At 54.6% G+C, this 22492-nt stretch overlaps 1 protein-coding gene across 2 annotated transcripts in view; it reads right to left on the bottom strand.

Annotated features, from left to right (window-relative positions):
- The window catches only part of PRKCZ (protein kinase C zeta), a 91619-nt gene extending 83279 nt beyond the window's left edge, over positions 1-8340 (bottom strand). Inside the window, exon 1 of one of the 2 annotated variants that reach the window (XM_034671046.1) lies at positions 8055-8340. Coding sequence is in view for 1 of the 2 variants with exons in the window: in XM_019805024.2 (XP_019660583.1) it covers positions 7257-7266 (10 nt within the window). In the remaining variant the exon portion in view is untranslated. Of the gene's footprint in view, positions 1-7256; positions 7418-8054 lie in introns of those variants that run through there. The other variant, XM_019805024.2, reaches the window with a different exon arrangement.
- Positions 8341-22492: the final 14152 nt, after the last annotated feature.

The following is a 22492-nucleotide window of genomic DNA, read 5'->3' as shown; positions in this document are numbered from 1 at the left end:
GCGCCCTGCTGAAGGGGGACAGCCCAGAGCCAATCAGAAAGGTGTCCTTTTCAGAGCTGCCGTGACCCACGAAATGGGACCCGGTCTCCACATCACCTTCCCGACCTCCTCTGACCGTGGAAGCCTCCCTCTGGGCACAGCAGCAGGGGCACGTCCAGCTCTCCAGAGCCAAGTGTGCGTCTCTCACCCAGGAGGCCCTCTGCCATGTCGTGGTGGCCGCTGGCCATCAGCACTGGCCGTCCATCTACACCAAGGAAGCCGGCAAAAGCGACAAACCAGGTCTGCCTGTTCTCTCCCCAGAGAGAACATTTCCAGCACACCGCTGTTTGTATCCCAGGATTAATTAATCTCATATTCACGAAATGATCAGTTGTAGTCTCCATACAAATTCGTTTCCTTCCAGGTCAGGATAAGCGCAGCGTACCAGATCTGCTCACCTTTGTTCAGGCAGACGGTCCCACAGATGCTTGAAAAATGCAAGTGACCCCGTCCTCCTGAATGGCCCCCTGCCCTGCGTACGGAGGCCTCGTGACACGCAGCACAGGGTCCCTCTCCGCTGACCCAGCACCAGAGCGGGGATGAGGCAGCCGGGAGACACACGGAGCAGGTGGGCACCGCCATCAGGCTCGCAGAAGTCAACGGAGCCACTTGCGGCAGTCCCGCGCCCGTGTCCACCCGGAGAGCCGTGTGAGAAGGTTCATGGGCTCCTTCCTGGCGCAACTACGCGGTGTCCCATTGGGAAATTCAGTTGGAACCATAACAGCCTTGATCAAGCCTGTTCTCATGTCACCGTTGAACAGAATTACGAGATGCAAGCAAAGGGACCAGGGTTACAAAGCAGAAGACTGCCCGTCTGCAGCGGTGCTCCGACAGGACTGAGCTTCTACGAGGCCGACCCGGGCACTGCCTCTCTCACCGCTCCTCGGACTAAGCAACCAGACAGCTCGAGAACACCGGAGGCGACACGACGTGAGGAGAGCCTGTGACCAGGGCTGGGGGTCGGGCAGCGTTTCTGGGCCTGTGGGTCCACGTCCTGCTCCTCCTCCCGCCTGGCTGGAAGGGGGCCAGAGACCCCCCGCTTTGCCCTCCCCATGCGGGCTCCAGGCCCACCCTCCAAGCCGCGCCCCTGCTGGCCCGGGTCTGGCTGTCATTACTCCGGGGTCCAACCCGCAGCCAAAGCTGCAATGACATGAGCAAAGTCAGAGGCTGATGTCCATGAGTCCGCACGAGCAAAGGCTGGGGGCGAGGCGTCAAACCTCCCGTGCAGACCTCCGGACGCCCCCTCAGAGAGGAGGGGCGCGCCTCCCTCCCCTCAAGCGTGGGCTGTGTGGTGACATCCTTCCAAAGGGGGCAGCAGCGTCTGTGGCAGACGCGCCCCAGCAGGGCGACCTAGGTCACACCACAGTGACAGCCCATGTGGGGAGCAGGGACCAGTGATTCAGTGCAATGAGAGAACACTGCACGTCCAGGGTCTCCTCCCCGAAACCCACACCCCAGTCTACCCGTGAGACAAACATCAGAGCAACTCAAATTGAGGGGCGTTCTGCAAAACACCTGACCACCGCTCCTCAAAACCGTCATGGTCATCCCCAAACAGGAAAGTCGGAAACTGTCATAGCCCAGAGGGGCCCAAGGAGAGGTGACAGCTGAAGGTCTGTCATGTGGGCTCCTGAGACAGAAAGAGGACATCGCGGAAAACTAAGAAAATCTACATGAAGCGCAGACTTCCCCTGGTAACGTAAGGACCTGGCTAGCCTGTTGTAACTGACCACACGCTAACACGGGCGTTAATAATGGGGAGACTGTTGGGGCGCCTGGGTGGCACAGCGGTTAAGCATCTGCCTTCGGCTCAGGGCATGATCCCAGCGTTATAGGATCGAGCCCCGCATCAGGCTCCTCTGCTATGAGCCTGCCTCTTCCTCTCCCACTCCCCCTGCTTGTGTTCCCTCTCTCGCTGGCTGTCCTCTATCTCTGTCGAATAAATAAATAAAATCTTTAAAAAAAAATAAAAAATAATGGGGAGACTGTGGTATTCTGTACTATCTTCTCAGTTTCTCTGAAAACCCAGAACTGTTCGAAAAAATAAAATCTATTCACACACACACACACACACACACACACACACACACACACACCCTGTGCGGCCGAAGCACCTGTGGGTCCACCCAGCTCCATCTTCTCAAACCCCCCTCGGGGAAAGGGGCTGGAGAGGCAGCCCCTGCACAAGAGTCACTACCGGCCATCAAAGGAAAGTGAACCGCAGCCTCTTCCTCTAAGGCTCTGCCCTTGTCCTCTGGTCCCACGGTGATTCAGCCCCTCAGGACGTGCTGATTCACAACACCCAGGCATGCCCACATCCACCTGTGAAGACCTTTTTTAGGCCACTTCTCCTGCGTAATTTAGCCTCAGGAAGGTATAATCTAGATGGTGTCCAGATAAACACAGCAGCGGGAGCACAATTATTTCCCCATACTCCCTCCCAAGACCAAAGCCAGAAGGAGAAAAACAGCAATAAGAAGAGAAGTACAGGAGGGGGCAGCGCCACGCTGGAACCTGGAAAGCAGGTGGACGGCAGGGGACGGGGCAGAACTGAACCCTAAAAGGCCTGTGAGTTGGAGGCCCCATGCCCCAGGAAGTGGGGTGCCCACAATGTGGGCTCCCAGACGCAAAAGGGGGAGGCCCCATCTTCACCCAATGCAGCCAGTGGAACGTGGGCTTGGCCTGGGGGATGGCGGCAGTCCCCTTACCCAGGGGTGAGACACCCCAGCCCCTCCCCAGGCAGGATGCTGCCCTGGCCACTATATTGCAATGTCCACCAGCTCTACAGTGCCCCACGTGTCAACACCAGCAGATGACCAAAGGTCACCCAGGGGCTGCGGAAATCCTTCCAGGCCAAACAACCTGAGAAAAGAACTTCAGTGGAAACAGAGCTGTGTCAAGGGCCAAAGGAAACACCAAAAAAGATGACTTTACCACTCACTCAACAGCACGACCGCATCACCTCGCCTGTTTATCGCCGCTCCGAGGTCAGACGGTGCTGCACTAACTCAGTCCTCACAGTGATGGGGAGCCACGCCCATGGTCACCACCCCACTTACCACGTTCTGAACCACAGGGTAGACAGGGCTGTTTCTGAGGTCACATGGTTGGCAAGTGGCAGAGTGGGGACCTTGCCCTGTGGCAAAGAACACGGACTCGGGCCCTGCCTGCAGGGGAGGAGCCCCAGCTCCACAGTGCACTGCTGTGATTTGGGAAAACCACCTGACCTCTCTGTGCCTCAGGTGCCATTTCCACCACAGGAAGGAGACAACAACAGCACATCCCTCATCGGGTATCGTGAGGGCGAACCAGCTTGCACGTGGGGAGCCTTGAACCGTCAAGTGCTCGAGAACTCGCACAGTTACATTATATCATGGGGCCTCTTGCCATAATTAATAACCTCAAAGAAATGGTGTGATCTCCCACCTCTGAAACAAGAGCAACTCACTATTTTAAAAAAGAACCTTCAGGCACAAGAAAGAGCTCTCAGAATGAAAAACAAAGGACAAGACAACAAACTTAATAGACAGTTTTGACACGAAAAATGGAAAGTATCTCCTAGAAAATAAAACAAACAGAAGTGGAAAACAGACAAGAAAATTAGAGGGCCGGTCTGGGAGTGCCAACAAATGACCCATGGTAGCTCTAGAAAAAGACGACAGTAGGGGAGGAGACCATCAAAGAAATAAATGAAAGCAAACCATACCCGAATGCCTTCGGTTCCTGCACTGTAACTTCCCAGCCCAAGAGACAAGAAAGTCAACATCAAGATACAACATAATGAAACTTGAAAACAATAAAGACAAAAAAAAAAAAAAAAAAAAAAAAAAAAAAAAAAAGATCCTGACCTGAACAGTTTCAGGAGAAAATAAAACACACACAAAAGTAAAAATGGCCCCTGACTTCTCAATCAGACTGGAAGCTGGAAGATGCTGTACAATCCCTTTAAACTTCTTGGGGGAAACTGTTTCCAGTACGGATTCTATACCTAGCTCAACTCTCATGAAACGTCCGGCTAGAGTAAAAACTCTTTCAAACTAGATCTCAAACAATCTACCTCCAGGGCCCCCCTTCTCGGAAGGTCTGGGAGGATGTCTGAACCAGAGATTAAACCAAGAAAGGGGGTGGGGGACCTAGGGATGGAGGAAGCAGGCAGAGAAGAGGGGAAGGGGATCCCCAGGATGATGGCAAAGGGAGGGCCCAGGACACACAGCGATGAGGCCCAGGGGCACCAGGAGGGATGTGGCATGGGCATCAAGGGAGGGCTGCCCTCCTGGAAAAATTATGGCAAATTTGAGACAAGACTTCCAGAAAATACCAAGAAAAAAAAAGCAAGGCAATTATCATCCCCAAGAAAAACTAAAAGTTGTACAGAAAAAAAAAAAAAAAGTAATTCCAGTGGCTTGTGAATACCTTTGTAAATCACCATAACGTAAACACTTGATGATTAAACAATAAACGGTGACCTAACCCTATTCTGGGGGCAGAAGAAGAGAGAGCTAACCCATTCCAGAGACAGAGGGGAACAGGTAATGTCCCAAACAGAAAAGTCTAGAAAGACCAGCATAGATGTGTTAGTTAGAAATCTGGAAATCAACTCCAAGAAGAACCCGCTCAGACTGAAAGTGAGCCCCTCCAGGAGGTGGGCGGGAGGGGCAGGGACACCTGTTCTCTCTTTTTAAACCATGCAGGACTATTCAACACCTTAAAATAGAAATACGTCAAACTCAAAATCAAATTCAAAATAAGAAAATAATGTACAATGCAAACTTTACACACAAGCATTTAGCAGTAACAACGTGGTTTCCTGACCAAGACAAGGCACGTCCAGCCTTTCTATGCGTGACACGACTTCGTTCAGTTCCTTCCACAATCCCGTCTCACAAATGAGTCAACAGAGGCACGGCACGGGGCCACCAGGGGCTGAGAGAAGAGGCAGCCCTGGTGGACACTGACCACCCACTTTCCACACACACGCAACGAGGCTCCATCTCGTTACAAATCAAATCTTTTAAAATTTCCCATAGAAGAAGCTTAAAAAAGAAGCAAACTTTAAAAAAAAAAAACTTGACACATTCAAACCACCAAACTGAGCAATGAAACATAAACTCGGGGTCCCCTCCACGCACTGACACTGGGGGTACAACGTCCTGTTCACCCAGCAAGCGCGCGCACACCGACGTGAAGCTGCCTCAGCCGTCTGACTGTACTTACGCTCCTTTGGAAAAACCTCTGGAAGAGGATTGGTTAGTTATCAACGGGGCTCTCCCGCCTTGCCCAGTTTTGAACCTCGCTTGGGGAAACGGCAGACCCGCCCGCGGGCACACAGTCCAGCCACCGGGGTGGGGTGGAATCGCCTGGGTTGGCCTGGAGGCCTCCGAGACAGAAAAGGGAAAAGACACCAGTCATAGATGAGGTACCCTAGTCCACCTACTTAGGAGGACCCTAAGAATAAGCTGCTATCTCAAATACACCTGTGGGTTAGCAGAGCCCTTCCGGGCTGTACCTTTATTACCAAAAGCAATCTGAACATTGGACAAGCGATTGGTTCAGACAGCTTACCTCGGAAAGAGCTTTTCTGCCCCTCCCATGAAGCAACACACACTTACAGAGGGCCTGCCTCATACCAGGCCCCTGGGCCAGGAGCCGGGGGCCTACGAGGGCACGCAAGGCCCATCTAACTCTCAGGGAGTAGTGGTTGTGGGAGCAGTGACCCCAAGGGCCATTTACCCCACAAGAGCAAAGGAAACAGCACAAGCAAAGGCCCAGTGGCAGCAGGGATTCGGCAAGACAGGCCAGACCTGCCCAGACCCCAGCCCCTCAACTCCTCTTTTGCCACAAGCGAGGACGGGGAGCCACAGAAGGTTACATCCTCTGAGTGTAAACACCAAAGACACATTAGACCTGGAATGGTCTGGCTCTGGAGAGCAGCCTTCAGGGCTGCCCCCCTCACTCCAGCACAGCCTCCGTCTCAGCGCCTCCCTGAAACAGCTCCCGGTCAGTAAAGGAACCAGCTGCTGCCTCAGCTTTGGATCCTCAGGACTTTGGAGCCTGACCCCAGGCACCTGCTGACCTGAGCTTCGACCCAATGGTTTGACCTCCACGGCTCTGCTCTGTAACATCTGGGTGGTCAGAAACGCCCAGCAGACAAGATGTAGCCCTCGCCACTACCCAAACAGCAGAGGGAACGAGACAGAAATGTGGGGGGGCTTCTGGAGCAGGGAGTCTCCCCTGCAACCAGACACCCCCAAGTCCCCACCACGTTGACACCGACGGACGGGGTGAGGGTGGCGTCCACAGGAGGACGGAACCACCCAGGGCTCTGAGCTGCTCTGCGTGACCGACCGGTTAACAGGCAGCCCTGGGGGTGACGTCTGGAAGGTTAGCAGGACCTCAGAGTTGGGCACACAGCACCTACAACTCCTTATGTAACCGTCAGTGGCTCTGAACTTTGTGAGGCACCGTGCTGGTGGCTGACGCACCAAGACGGGAGGAACAGAAGACTGCACGCGAATCCAACTGGGACACAGACGTGGGTGACAGGGGGCCACAGCCCCACCTGACAGCAGCAACACACCGTGGGGCTTTTCGGGGGATGCACTCCCCCAGCTGACCCCACTCGTGGCACTGACTCTACCCCGCCGAGGCCCCGGGGCCCAGGAGCACCTGCTCCGGCCCGCTCACCGGGTCCCCCTGGCAGCATAGCAGCCCCGGGACGGTTCACATCGGCCGCGCACCGGCAGCGCGTGACCACACGGAAGGAAAGAGGCCAAGATGTCCCAGACATCCCAAGAAACTATGACACAGCTAATTTCTCCTCATTGGCAAGCACACACGTGAGCCAACACCCCTGCTCCTCTCCTCTCCCACGCACCCATCAACACACCCTGAATTTCATAATTCTAGGATCCAAAACTAACGAGTTACCCCTGCGACCCGGGCTGGCAGCACCGAGCGGCCAACGGTCCCTCCTGCTCCTGGGGGAGGGGCAGGCTCCTCTGAGGCCTCCCTGTCACCCCAGCACCATCCACACAAGGGGCCATCTGCCCCAGCAGCCCGTCCACCCAGGCCATCAGCTCCCCGCCAGCCCGGGGGTGGGGGGTGCCTGCTGGGGTTGTTTTTTTACAAAAACACCTTGCAAAATGGACGTCAGAAAACACCCACGTTCCCACATCCCCACCAGCCACCGAGCAGCCCCCAGGCGCATCTGGGTCTACCTCCGACCATCTCAGAACGGAAAACCGGACGCCGGCACCACGCTCATCGCCGACACCCGAGGACCCCGGCGGAGTGAGCTGGGCACGTCAACACCGGCCGTGCCACCCAGACTCCGACACGACGCTGTCGTCAACGCAAACACGGGGCCAGGGCTGGCAGAGGCACGCAGAGCGGCAGCAGCTCTGCGGAGCTCGGTGCAGGGAAGCAGGTGCTGGCGGCCGCCGCCAGCCTCGTGGCCGGGGGCTCCAGCCTCCAGCCTCCAGCATCACGGACCCCCAGCTCGCAGCAATGCAGACTGAGGAGCGAGCAGGGCACACGCACGTTCACGCGGGCCGCGGCGGACCGCACATTCCCCCCGTACCAGCACGCGCCGCAGCCACACTGCCCTCCGCCAGAGCCCCCGCGCTGGGCTGCCGGGGCAGCAGGAGACCGTCTGTCCCGGGGCTGCCCGGCCGCGCTGACAGGCCTCGCTGCCCGGGGATGCATTTCCTTCCGGCACCCCCGCATCGGCTGCACTGCTCGCGGGGCGTGCTCCTCCGGGGCCTGTTTTGCTAAAAATCTGTCACCTCAGAAACAAGAGCCTCTCGCAGCTCTGCCCCCACCCCCCCTCCACGGCTCGGAGCCCCGCGGCCGCATCCCTGCCCCAGGCTGGCCGCACGGGCGCCCGTGCCTGGAACATCTGTGCGGCGCCGAGGCTGCGGGCCAGGCCGCTGCCCCGGACCCAGCCGCCGGGCAGCACCGCCGCCGTGCACACGGCCTGCACCGCAGGGAAGGCAGGAGCGACGTGCATTACTCACCGGGCTTTCTTCTCCCGCCTGCTCAGCACAGGGTTCTTTATGCTCTATGGAGCGGTGGGCGTGAAGGGAGGCATCTTCCTCTCCTTCAGTGCGCCGACGCTGCCCTCTGCTCCCCGTGGACCCACAGTGGGCAGGGTGCGCTCACAGGCGAGGAGCAGATATTTAAAGGAAGGATGGCTGGCCCGTCCCCCGCCTCTCACATCCCTGCCTCATGTCTCCAGGCCGGGTGGTACCCGCTCCCCTGGGAAGCTGGAGCCGGCAGCTGAGGCACCAACTAAAACACGGCCTGGATACCAAGGAGCTGACGTCACATGAAAACAAGCATCTCTGCATCAGGACGGTCCTGAAAGAGAACGCGGGGCAGCGGCCCAAAGGAGGACGGCTCAGCCCGAGAGCCTCTCGAACGCAGTGCCCGTGGGGACAGAGCCCAGCTGGCCGGCCCCCCCAGATCAGGCCCCCCCGGGCGGGGTGCGAGGAAGCGCAGCCACCTGAGTGCAAGTGACCTCCGGCCCGCGTCCACAGAGGCCGTGAAGGCTCCCGCGCGAATGCTCATGGGCTCTGAGGCCTGGGTGCCATGGCCTGGGAGGGGAGGGAGGACAGAAGCCATGGATCGGGCCATTGTGGCTAGATGGGAGCCCAACCCCAATTCCCTCCAATTTCAAAAAACACCCAGGAAAAAGATGCCAGCAGCCCAGGCCGGAGAGCTCATCCAGGCTCCCTGGAGGTGCCAGACCCGCACTGACCCGAAGAGGTCCAGGGGGCCTGGGAAGTCAGGCGAAACCTCTCCCCCACCCTCCAGCAAACACACACTGAGGTCAGCACACTGTGGGCCTAGGAGATGCCCGCTCCTGGCTTGAGCCACCCCTGCCCATCACTTCTCAGTAGACACCAGGCTCCCAGATCCATACTCACTCCTGTGCATGGCACAGACTCGGGGCCAAAGCTCTGGGTTCGAACCCCAGCTCCCTCAGGTGTTCAGGGTGGGGCCTGAAGTCACTTTGGAGCTCCAATCACCAGGCAGCCAACCAGCCGTGCCCGGACATTTCATCCACTGTGTGCCTCGTGAACATAACACTTAGAGGCGCCACTCGAGGCCGAGGGCCCAAGTCTCTGCCACTGGAAACGAGGCTGGTGAACAGCAGGGTTCAGTGCTCAGAGCAACACGCTAAGGGTGGCTTGTAATTTCTTGAGACACGTGGAAATCACACGAAACACAAATTTCACAAATTTCAGCGCCCGTAAATAAAGTTCATCACGGCTCATTTGTTTGCCTATGGCAGCCAAGCTGCTGTGTCACGGACCTCACGTTGACCACCTGAGCCTTTCCAGGAAGCCTGCAGACCCCTGACTAAGACTACAGAATCGTGAAATAACTCAACCACCATGTCTACAGTGGGCTCAATGGGAAATGCAAACGTCTCCCAAGTCCAGTGTCAAGACACCCACAACCTCACCCATAGCCCACAGCTTCACGGTACAGCCCTCGTCCTCCAGCCAAGCATGTGTGCTTCCAATCCAGACCAAACACCCAGCTTCAGAGAACTCTAGAAAACCCAGGCTCCACTGGCAGATTGCTAATTTTAATGGAAGCCTATTTTTGGTGGATAACTAGCTTTTCCAGTTTGTTGCAAGTAATTTGAGACAAAGCTGAATGAAACTGGATTTTTAATAAGACAACGGACATACCTATAAACACGAGGGGCAAACAGGTGTATTTCAGAAGGATTCTGAAGTAACCCGCCGACCTGGGGCCTGGAGGACGCTCCCAAGGGCTTTGGCCCCCGAGTCCTTGCTCCACCAACTGGTCAATCCAGAGCCCACACCCCCCGGGGCTCTGCTTACTTCCTCCCCCTCCTGCAGATGACAACTCGGGGGCTTCAGCACTCCTGACCAGATGGGGGTGGGGGTGAGCTGGCTTTACTGGGCACTTAGCGTGTTCCTGGAGCCCTTACGCTCTGTGAATGCTCACGCAACCCCGCGAGGTGGCCATTACTATAGACCCCCTCACAGGGAAAGGAAGCACAGGGGGCCACACCCACCTGCCTGACACCACACAGCCGGACAGGGACCCACTTCTCGGGGTCCTCACCCAGGGACAACCTCCCTCTGACCACAGAGGGTCCAGCCCCAGAACCCACCACCACAGCCACCCTGGGTGACAAGACAGGCCACCGTGGAGTGCTGCTGTTGTCAGCTCCTCAGAACGTGGGACACCTCTCCCCAGGGGGCAGGCTGCAGCAGGTGCCGGCCCCTCAGCCAGCGGCCTATCCAGGGACGTCTCTGTCACTCAGGTGCGTGACAGGCCAGGATCAGTGACAGAGCACAGGGTGTGCCAGGTCTCAGTGGCCTTGTGGGACACTGCTGGCTTTGAAGATGGGGTCTTCTGCTACCAAAACCCCCAGATTTGTATATTCTCCATGGACGCTCAGGACCCAGAAGTCCAGCCGAATCAGGACCAGCTCCGCTCTGCCCCTGCTCAGCCTTAGTGCAAACACCCTTTCCCGGGCAGCTGGCCCGAGTCTCCACCGCAGGCCACAGGGAGGCCAAGGGGGCCTGACCTGGTGGGAACCGGCTCGCGGGACCACCCTGTCCCACTGGGGCCCCTGCCCAGATGCACACTGCCAGGGCCAGCAGCCACACACAAGGGTCCCCAGAGCCTGTGGGCGGCACGGCAGAGACACCCCTGCCTGACGAGGGAGAGTGGCTGCAGGGTCCAGCTCCATGTGGCAAGTCCTGCGAGACTCCTCCTCCTCCAGGGAGCCCCACTTAGAGGCACCAGGTAGCAGGAGCCGCTCTCACTGCCAAGGTGGGGACCCGTCTTGTTAATCGTGTTGAAGTCTGCCACCCTGTCAGTGCCACCAGCAGCCCCTTACTAGCCACCTGCTCCGCAGAAGGGCTGGTGCTCAGCGCTTTTGCAAACACTGTGAGCTTTTTAGGGTTTACTTTATTTTATTTATTTTATTTTATTTTATTTATTTTATTTGAGAGAGAGAGAACGAGCACACACACGAGTGGTGGGGAGGGGGCGCTGGGGAGGGACAGACCCAGAGAATCTCCAGCAGACTCTGCCGAGCGTGGAGCCCGACACAGGACTCGATCCCACGACCCTGAGATCATGACCTGAGCTGAAATCAAGAGTTGGACGCTGAACCAACTGAGCCCCCCAGGAGCCCCTTGCAAACACTACTTTATACACGGTCCCATTAACCCCATTTTACAGGCAGGAAAGGGAGTCACAGACACACACAGGGGAAGAGCTGTGTGAAGACAGAGGAGCGGAGTTGGAGGGAAGTGCCAACACGGGCCTGCGTCCACCACCAGGAGCAGAGTCGGAAGGCGTCCCCTGTCAGAGGACAGACGTCTCCCGCTCAGACTGCTGCCTCTCCCTGGGCCCCTCCCTCCCTGGACCGGCCCCACCCGCTCCACTGGGTGACACCCCCAGTGATGGGGATTGCTCAGGAGCCGTGGCCCAGGCATGTGCAGTGCATGATCAGCGTCCCCACCGCCCGCAAGTAAGGCATCTGCTGCATCTTACAGGTGAGGACACTCTCCCGGAGCCTCCGGCCGAGCACGAAGACTTGGGTTTGCTGCAACTGCAGCCCAAGAGCTCTGACCACTCACAACAGGTACGTGTCCCACCAGACACCCAGGCCAACACCATCCCAGACATAGACTCACATTCCAGATGCATCAAAGACCAAAATGCAAGAAACAAAATTTTTCTACCCTTTGGGGTAGCTGGAAAGGAAAATATTAACAGATTTGAACACGCAAAACTCCAAGATTAACATTTCCCCGTGACCGGAGGCATGAAAAGGCACGTGACAGAGGAGGGTTTGGAAGACGCCCGCAGCGGGCACCGGTGCCCCTGCAGAGCCAGTCCAGCACGAGGATGGGCGTGGCCGACTGAGCACACGGGGAGAAACACAGGGAGTAAGGCCCAAGGCATCTGTGGCCTGGAGGCGACCGTGAGGCCACAAAGCCCTTCTGTGCTGCCGTCCACGCTGCTCTGGGCCTTGGGCTGCCTGGTGCACTCTGCCTGCAGCCAGCAGACACGCCTCCCTCAGACACCAGAGCTGCCACGTTATTCCTGCGCTTGGAGCCACCACAGGCTTGGCACACTGCGGGTCCCCACAGGGACCTCAGCGGCCAGCCCACCTTTCCCCACAGAGCCGTGGCCCACCAAACCGCCAGGACTGTCAATTCCTTATCATGCCACATACCTGTCCCGGAACACCCTGGAAATATGCTGCCACGTGGTAGGAGGGACCCTCCTCCATCTCTCAGCTCCTACAGGGCCCTTGCTGATGACAGCAGGGAGCCCCGCCTCCCAGCCAAACCTCTACGGCACGTTCACCTCTGCCACTCGCACCTGACAGGCAACACGCGGCCCATGGAGGGCAGCCCGCACAGGGCCCAGAACGGGATTGAGGTCAGGCTCCATTTGAAGGCGTGACCCTCATGGGGCCCTGCTGACAGTTTACTCGGATGATGCCTCAACATATAAAACTGGTTAGTGGTGTGGCCAGAACAAGACTCCTGGTTTAGTACTTTCGAACCCCAGAACCTGCACATGATTGCCACAGCAGCACGGGTCACAAAGGCCAGAAGATGGAAACGGCCACGTGTCCATCCGTACACAAAGGGATAAGAAACTGCAGGAAAGCCACACAATGAAATATGATTCAGTCATAAAGAGGAAGGAACGACCAGACAGAAGAGACTAAGAAAGGAGAGGGCTTCGCACAATAAACCGACACCACCGACAGAGCCATGCGGGACACCCCGCCCGACAGCCGCACACGTGTGCGTTCTTCCCGGGAGCTCACTGGACATTCTCCAGGACAGGGCACACTGTGGCTGCAAGTCTCAGTGGATTTTAAAAGAGAAACATACAAAGTTTCTTCTCTGACCACAGCAGGATGAAGTTAGACATGAATCACAGAAGGAAAACTGGACAAGTCACCAATGTCTACAAATTAAACGAGTCTTGAACAACCAATGGATCAAAGAAGAAATCACAAGGGAAATAAAACACTCAGAGACACGGGGTGTGGGGCCACGCGGCTGTGACAGCCAACCTGTGAACCACGACCTCAACCGCCACCGGTCGCCAGCCAGCCAACTCCGTGACTTAAGGAATGGGAAAGAAGGACAAACTAACCCAAAGCCGGCAGAAGGCAGGAGATACCAAGGATGGGAGCAGAGATCCACAAAATCGGAAATATAGAGACACAGGGGAATCAACGAAACCAAAAATTAGTTATCCGCAAAGGTCAAGAAAATTGACAAACTTTTAGCTACACGGACTAAGAAAGAAAAAAGACTCAAATTACTGAACTCAGAAATTAAAGTGGTACAATTCCTACCACTGATTCTATAGAAATAAAAGGATCGCAAGACAGCTCGTGAACTGCCCGCCAACACACTGGACAGCCTAGGCGGAATGAGCAAACTCCCAGAAACACAAAACCTGCCCAGCCTAAATTACGAAGAAGTAGGAAATATAAACAGACCTATAATTAGTAGAAACTGAATCAGTAATCGAAGATCTCCCGACAAAGAAAATCATCGACCAGACGGTTTCCCTGGAGAATTCTACCAAACTTTTAAAGAACTAACATCAATCCTTCTCAAACTTTTCCAAAACACTGAAGAGGAGGGAACTCTCCTAACTCGTTCTAGGAGGCCAGCATAACCCGATACCAAAGCGAGGTAGAGACAACACAGGAAGGGAAAACTATCTATAGACCAATAGTCTCATGATCGCTGATGCAAAAGTGAGAACAAACAGAACTGATCCACCCCAGGACCAACTCGGATCTGCCCCCTGGAATGCAAACATGGCCCCAAGACGAACAACCACTCGACGCAATACACATGAGCAGAATGGAGGAGAAAACCACACGTCATCGCCAAAAAGGTATCGGAGAAGTTGAAAATCCTTTCATGATAAAAACACGCACTAAACAAGGGGGAGACCAACATGGCGGAGGGCAAGGAGCCAGAGAAGAAGGGAGGACAGAGGAAATGCTGGCTGACAAAGGGTTGCTGATGGAGCTGTGGGGACACTGGAGACCACAAGGTCGCTGGAACCATGTAACGAATTCCTCAAGCGACCTGGGCCTTTCACACAGCCTGACTTCCAGCTGAACACTGAACCTCTCCAGTCTCTGTGAGACACACGTAAAGTTCTAGTCATTGGAGACCAGACTAGTTGTCTGGGTTGAGACAGGTTCACATTACAGAAATGGACACTCCTGTTTCCAATCTAAATAGAAAGTTTTTGGGGCGCCCAGGTGCCTCATTCGGTTGGGTGTCCGACTCTGGATTTCAGCTCAGGTCTTGATCTCAGGGTCATGAGATCAAGCCCCAAGTCGGGCTCTGCACTGGGCATGAAGCCTGCTTGGGATTCTCTCTTCCTCTCCCTCCGTCCCTCCACACTGCTCATATGCATGTGCTCTCTCTAAAAACAGACAAGCAGGGGCACCTGGGTGGCTCAGTCCATTGAGCGGCTGCTTTTGGCTCAGGTCATGCTCCCAGGGTCCTTGGATCAAGTCCCACATAGGGATCCTTGTTCAGTGGGGAGCCTGCTTCTCTCTTTCCCTCTGCCCCGTTTGTGCTCACGTGCTCTCTCTCTCTCTCTCTGACAGATTATTTAAATCAAGTCTTTAAAAAAAGAGATTAAAATAAAAACAAACACACAAATAGGCAGTTTTTATTTAGGCCTAAAGTGTTGGAAGAGCAAAGGCAAAAGTTGCTGCAGAATTTCTAAATGACAGAGTTTCCGACTGCAACTGAGTTCCACATCCTTTTGACAAAAAGTTACTCAACTTTTTTTTTTTAAGATTTTATTTATTTATTTGTCAAAGAGAGAGAGCACAAGCAGGGGGCAGGGGGAAAGGGAGAAGCAGGCTCCCCACTAAGCAGGGAGCCAGATGCAGGATTCAATCTCAGGACCCCAGGATCATGACCTGAGCCGAAGGCAGATGCTCAACCAATTGAGGCGTCCCTCAACTTTCAAACCAAACAAACAAAATACTCAACAAAGAAGGCACAGAAGTCACCATGCGTCTCCTTCTCCCCGTACCACCACGCAATTAACTCAGTTCTGACAGCATCTACCTGGAGATAGCATCAGATCCCACAGGTGAAGGGCTCAGTCCCACAAGACCACCCTCCTCCCTCACTTCAGACACCAGTCACCAATCCAGACTGTCACCTGTGCTTCTGACAGACCGGCTACAGACTGGACACCCCCACGACCCCTCCCGGGTGTGATTAATTTGCTAGAGTGGCTGGATTAACTCAGGGACAGATGGAAGAGACGCCTAGGGAAAGGTATGGGGGAAGGGCGTGGGGCTTTCGCGCTCCCTGGGCAAGCCACTCTCCCTGCATCTCCATGTGTTCACGAACCCAGAAGCTCTGTGAACCCTCCTTTTGGGGTTTTATGGAGGTTCCTTTCACAGGCCTGATTGATTCAACCTGCAGCCCCTCTCCCCGCCCCAGAGGTCGGAGGGGAGGGTTGGAAGCTCCAATCCTCCAGCCACAAGGTCTTTCTTGTCACCACCCCATCCTGAGGCTATCTAGAGGCCCCGCCCTAAATCACCTCATTAGCATAAATCAAGTGTATTCCAAAGGAACTTTCAGTGAATGATAAAAGACACTCCCAGCACTGGGAGACTTAAAGGGATTTGGGAGATTTGACAGAAACTGGGGACAAACACCATGTACGTGTCTCGTGGCACAGATGGAGACTACCTCAACAGAGTAAAGGCCAGACACGAAACCCCCCAGCAGACATCTCACTGAGTGGTGAAGGAGTGAAAGCTCTTCCTCCAAGGTCAGGAACAAGACAAGGACGCCCACTCTTCGATTCAACACAGCAGTGGAAGTTTTAGCAGGAGCAATTAGGCAAGAAAAAAAATAATTAGAGCACATAAATTGGAAAGGGGTAAGTAACATGATCTGTTTGCAGACGATACAGAAACCCCTAATGATTTCACAAAAGGTTGTCAGAACTAATAAACAAGTTCAGTAGAATGGGATGTAAAGCCAACACACAAAACTCAGTTGCATTTTCATACACAAGCAATGAACAATCCAAAAAAGACATTAAGAAAACAGTTCTGGGGTGCCTGGGTGGATCAGTCGTTAAGCGTCTACCTTCAGCTCAGGTTGTGATCCCAGGGTCCTGGGATCGAGCCCCACATCAGGCTCCCTGCTCAGCGGGAAGCCTGCTTCTCCCTCTCCCACTCCCCCTGCTTGTGTTCCCTCTCTCGCTGTCTCTCTCTCTCTGTCAAATAAATAAAATCTTAAAAAAAAAAGTTCCATTTTATAATAGCATCAAGAATAAAATACTTAAGAATAAGCCTACCAAGGAGGTGAAAGACTTGCACACTGAAAACTACAAAACAGTGCTGAAAGAAATTAAATGTGACAAAATTAAGACGTCCCATGTGTATGGGTTAGAAGACTTAATGCCGTCGTCATGTTCATACCACCCAAACCAACCTACACATTCCATGCAATCCCTATCAAAATCCAAATGACATGTTTTGCAGAAATAGAAATACCCATCCTAAAAACCATCTCAAGGGACCCAGAACAGCCAAACCATGTTGAAAAAGAACAAAGCTGGAGGCCTCACACTCCCTCATTTCAAAACTTACTACAGTAACCAAAAAAATGTGATGTTGGCATAAAAACAGACATGAAGTCCAAGAGAATAGGGGGCCCAGAAACCAACCCTCCCATGGTGTTCAATGACTCTTGACAAGAGGGCTAAGATCATTTGATGGTGAAAGGTTGGTTTTTTCAAAAAACAGCGCTGGGAAACTTGATATCCACATGCAAAAGAATGAAGTTGGACCCTTACCTCACACCATATACAAAAATTAACTCAAAATGCATCAAAAACCTAAATGTAAAGCCTAAAATTGTAAAACTCTTAGAAGAAAATACAGGATAAAACTTGACCACATTGTATTTGACAGTGATTTCCTAGATGTGACACCACAGGCAACAAAATCAAAAACACACAAATTGGACTACATGAAAATTTTAAAATTCTGTGCATCAAGGGACATGATCCACAGAGGAAAACAGCAACCCGCAGGATGAGAGAAAATATTTGCAAACCATATAGCTGATAAGGGACTAAAACAATGAGTAGAAAGAAAACTCCCAAAACCCAGCAACAAAAAAATTAACAACCCAACTCAAAAATGGGCAAAGGACTTGAACGGACATTTCTCCAAAGAAGACATAACAATGGAATAAGCCCAGGAAAAGACGCTCAAGGAGCATCAGGGAGATGCAAATCAGCGCTACAATGGGAGACCACCTCACACCCACGGGGATGGCAGGAAAACTACAGGTGTAGATGAGGATGTGGGGAAATCGGGACCCCCATGCACGGTTGGAAGGAATGCAAACTGGTGCAGCCACTACGGGAGACAGTGTGGAGGTTCCTCAAAAACTCAAACAGAATTACATACAGTGCAGCAACTGCACTTGTGAGTCTCTACCCCCCAAAAGTGGAAGGCAGCTCTCGAAGAGATATCTGCACACCCATGTTCACGGCAGCACAAACCAAATGCGATCTGTCCATACAACGGAATACTTACTACTCAGCCTTAGAAACAAGGAAATCCCGACGTCCACTTTGACACCGATGAGCCTTGAGGACAGCATGCTGAGTAAAACAACCAGTCACAAAAAGACAAATCCTGTTCGATTCCATTTATATGAGGTACTCAGAAGCACTCAGAGAAGTCAAAATCACAGAACAGAAAGTGGAAGGGTGGGAGCCAGGGGCTGGGGGTTCGTGTTTAATGGGGACAGAGCTGCGATTTCATAAGATGAGAAAGGTTCAGGAGGTGGACGGTCGCGGCTGAACAACAACGTGAATGTATTCACATCAGTGAACCGCACACTTAAAAATGGTCAAGATCGTAAGTTTTATGTTGTATGTAATTTACCACAGTAAAAAATTGGGAAAAGAAAGGAATGTCGTTTTGACACACGCTGTAACAGGCATGAACTTCGAAAACATCATGCTAAGTGAAAGAACCCAACTACAAAATACCACACGCCACATGGTTCCGTGATAGGAAGTCCAACCAGGTAGATCCACAGAGACGGTCGGGGGCTGGGCGCGGGATGAATGGGGAGTGGCTGCTGACCTTCCGGAACGGTTCCAGAAGTAGGTAGAGGGGTGCACAGCACTGAGTGTACTACATGCCACAGAATCATTCACCATATAGTGGTTAAAAGAGCACATTTTATGTTACCTGTACTTTACATGATTTTTTTAAAGATTTATTTATTTATTCCAGAGAGAGAGAATGCGCGCACATGCAAGCGTGCACACATGCGCACAGGCACACGGGGGAGGGGCAGAGGGAGAGGGAGAATCCCAAGCAGACTCCCTGCTGAGCACAGAGCCTGTCTTGGGGCTCGATCCCATGACCCCAAAATCATGACCTAAGACAAAATCAAGAGTCAGACGCTCAACCGAGGGAGCCACCCACGTGTCCCACTTTACACAATCGGTCTATAGAACCGATGAAATCCAGATTCACAACCTGAATAGAAGGTGCTAGAAGGTGTTCCGCTGAAAGGGGACGCAGGTCCAGGTGGTGTAAGGTGGCCCTTCCAGCTGGATGTGCCACCACGGGACCGCATTCCTGCTGCCTGTCCATCTCTGGCCACAGTCTGCCAGTCCATCTGGCCCGCTTCATGCGGTCCTGACACAGCTCAAGGGCACCATTCACGTGGCACCTGTCCGACCCTTCTTGCTCCCCTGGCATCAGGCATGCTGCTCGAGGCCAAGAAAACTTGAACATGAATGCCCACACAGGCACCAAAAACACACAGCACACCCTGTCCACCGTGGGGACGTTAAAATCAAGCAGAGGAGTAAAATACGGGGGAAAACACCTACACTCCAAGAGCCCAGGAACCCCAGAGGCCCCTCGTGAGGCAGGCGTTCTGCTCACACACCCCTGGCCAGCGAGATGGGGCCGCCCTTCTCCTGTGTGCCTGGTGCTTGGGTGCCAACATGTGGAGCAGGGATCGTGGGCAGGGAGACACGTCAATCACCCTCAGCCCCTCCCTGGGACCTGGCGCTCCCAGGGGCTGCTGGAATGATCAACAACGCTCTGAATGGTCTTCTAAGCCTCGGAGCCGCCCCTGGTAAGCATCTCGAGGACCCGCGGGCAGCGGAACAGCCCAGGACCGTGCTTTCTTGAAGTTCACATTCCCTACATTCCCCCACAGTGACACCATCGCTGGCCAGCCACTCCCGCTTCCACCTGTGGCAGGGACCCTGCATGTCCCACCTCATAAACCTCTCCCGACCCACATGCCAGCAGCTCCCAAGTCCCATGCTCAGCAAAGCCATACAAGCACACAAGTGTCCGCTGCCTTCGCCCGGGTGGGCCCCACTGGCCTCCACTTCCCTGGAGGGGCCACTGCTAGAACGTTCTTTCCCACGGGACAGCCCCTCCGTGCAGCTTCCTGGCCTCCAACTGTCCACCAGCAGTCCCCTCCCAGCCTCCGCTGACCCCCCCCACCTCCACCTCAGGCTACATGGCTACGTGGGTGACACTGATCGCTGTCTTACTCGGAGCATTTACGTATTTATCTGGCCTGTCATCTGCCTCCCAGCTAGGACGTCCTGGGGCTGGGTGGGGGGGTACCCAGCCCAAGCACTGCCTTATGCGGAGGCACAAGCAGGACTAAGTGAAGGATGTGTCCCTGTGCCTCCTTGCACTCTCCCCGAAACTCCCCTCGTGTCCACCGCCCTATCGGCTGGCCGTGGCAGCAGATGCAGCCAGCCCCGGCGTTCTGGCCTCGTCAGACCACCTGCTTCACTGTGGCCAGGACGCCACGGTCCACATGGCCCCACGGCCTTGCTGGCTGTTCCCTCAGGGTCCGTGTGCTCTTTGGGAGCCACCAGGCCAGGCCACTCCCAGCCACCCTCTCCTATATGCTAAGGGCCCCCAAATCTGTCTTCAGCCCCCCTGCTTTCCTAAACCCAAGACTGACACACACAGCTGCCCACTTACCATCTCCCCAGGGGCCCAGTGAGTGACACGATCTTGGCACGGCCTCTGCCTGAGACGGCGCAACCCCAGGCCAGAGGAGGGTCTGGGTGGCTGGTGAGCAATTTATGCCCCATATGGGTGCTCTGCCCTCAAGGACAGAGTGAGCAGAACGGCTCTGACCTGCCCGGGCTCCGATGGTCCCCGGGACAAGATCAGAAGCTCTGTTCTGGACCCACGGCTCTTGGGACTTCATCCCATCTCAACAGACCCACGGGGAGATGAAAAGGACTCTCCCACCGCATCCCTGGAGGCCACTAGGACTGCGGAGAGTGTAAACGACCAGGTCTCCAGCTGTCCCAGCCAGGCCCTCCCTCCTTGGGGAGCTCAAGGCACTTCCTGCTTTCTCCTTATGGTGCCAATGGACCCAGCAGCGTCTACGGGCAGCACTTGCCAGCCGGAACACACACAGGCCAAAGCGGGCACACCCGCGAAAACCCCACATGAGGGCACGTCAAGCACTCACTCTGCCTTTAGTTGCTTCGCGAGGATAAACGTTCCTAAGCCGTGGCCCACAAAAGGCACCCGTCTCCACCGTCCTGACACAAAGGATCAAGAATTCAAGCAGCAACGTGCGACACGCGTCATAGGAAAATGGCAGTACTCACTGTCTTCTCCCGGACAAGGCATGCCTGGCTGCTCGGGGATGCTGGGGAACACTGGATAGAGGGAGAGAAAGAGCAGTTGGTCACTCAGCCCGTGCTGTGGAAGGTCCTGTGCCGAGTCAGGCTGACCAGACAAAGCCCACACTGCTGACCAACCTACCCCGAGCAGACACCCACTGTGGCAAAACTGTGGAAGCCCAAGGACACCAACATCAAACCCCTTTTAAAGGACTTCAAAATGCACTAAAAAAGTCTGGGGGGCAAAGCAGTGGGGGGCCCTAGACAACAGCTGCCCCAGGAACCCTCCTGACTCGCAGCGGTAAATTAACACGGAAAGTCAGGAGCTGCGCCTGCTTTGAAATGGACTTCGAAACACTGGATTCCATTTCGCACTCAAGGTGGAGTTCAAAATTAAATACCTTAAAATAGACCCTGGGTTTCCCTCACAGATTATTAAAACAGAAGCTTAAAAAGTATTAAAACTTAGCTGAAGAAACCACTTCCTTATCTAGAAAACAACACCGGCTTTTGAAAGCAGCCGGCAGTGTTGAGAGGCTCGGCACCATGATCAAGACACCAGCCGGGCCAGGGCTCTCGCTGCAAACCCCGTTTACACACAGAGCTGCAGAAGCTGCACCCTGCAACCAGCTCCCAGCCCCACACCAGGGACAATGACTGTCCCACAGAACACCGCTGGTTGGGAGATCCGCCCCAGCGGCGTCAGGCTTGGGCCCCGCTGTCCCTGCCCACCCGCCCGGCCGAGAGTCTAGGCTGCACAGAGTGAATGCAGATGTGGCTGGTCGGAACCATGCTCAGACACCCCACAGGACCCCAAGAGTGTTGGGGGGCATCCTGAAACCCCCAATTCAGACTATATTGAAATCATAATAATTCGTATTTCCCGTGACTCAATCTATAACACAGCTCCGAGCTTCACAAGCTGAGGACAGCTGTGAGCCAGGAGACAGGTACAGGGCAGGTCTCATCCACCCTGATTATACTATGCACGGCCCCCCTTCCACCTGCCCTCATACGCTCTGGACCGGGACCCTTTCAGCTTCCAAAGAGGTGGAGACCGGTGAGAGAGCCCAGGCTTCTGATGCACCCAGTGATGTCGGCCTCCCGGGAACGGGGACAATGAGGACCGGCAACCAGAACCCAGGCCCCTGTGTCCAGTGAGAAGGGGCTTTTCTGACTCTTTACCAGCTACAGCAAGTTTTATTTGGGTTAATAAGATGTAAGAGAAAAACCAAACCCAAACTGCACTGTATTCAACATCCTTAAATTCTCTGGAATCCTAAGATTTTAAACCATGATCCTTCATGTGTTTTCTACTCCCCTAGGCTGTCTGGAAACCACGCTAGGCTTCCGTCTCCCCAGACCACAGTGGGACTACCCCACCCCTCCAGCTGCCACTGACCGTGAATGATGAGCCCTTCATCCCTGCGCTGACAGGCCAGGCGGAAGGCCTCCTCCAGCTCCATCTGGGAGGACACGGTGCAGGGGTCACCTAGGTGGGGCAAGAGACATCACTGAAGCCACCGCAGGCCTGAGGCAAAGGGGTCCAACTCAGGTTGGGAAGGGCAAAGCCTGGCTGCTCCTGTCCAGTCACCCCTTGCAGAGCTGGGAGACCCAAGAACAGCAAGCAGGACCAGGGGCCCACATCAGAACCGGCAGATCCCCAGAATGAGCCCTGAGAAGTCCACCTGCAGACCTAAACCGT

This window comes from Ailuropoda melanoleuca, chromosome 11 (assembly GCF_002007445.2).
Source record: "Ailuropoda melanoleuca isolate Jingjing chromosome 11, ASM200744v2, whole genome shotgun sequence".
NCBI lineage: Eukaryota > Metazoa > Chordata > Mammalia > Carnivora > Ursidae > Ailuropoda > Ailuropoda melanoleuca.
Note: the sequence above shows the minus strand (reverse complement) of the source record. Positions and strands in the feature narration are given on the sequence as shown.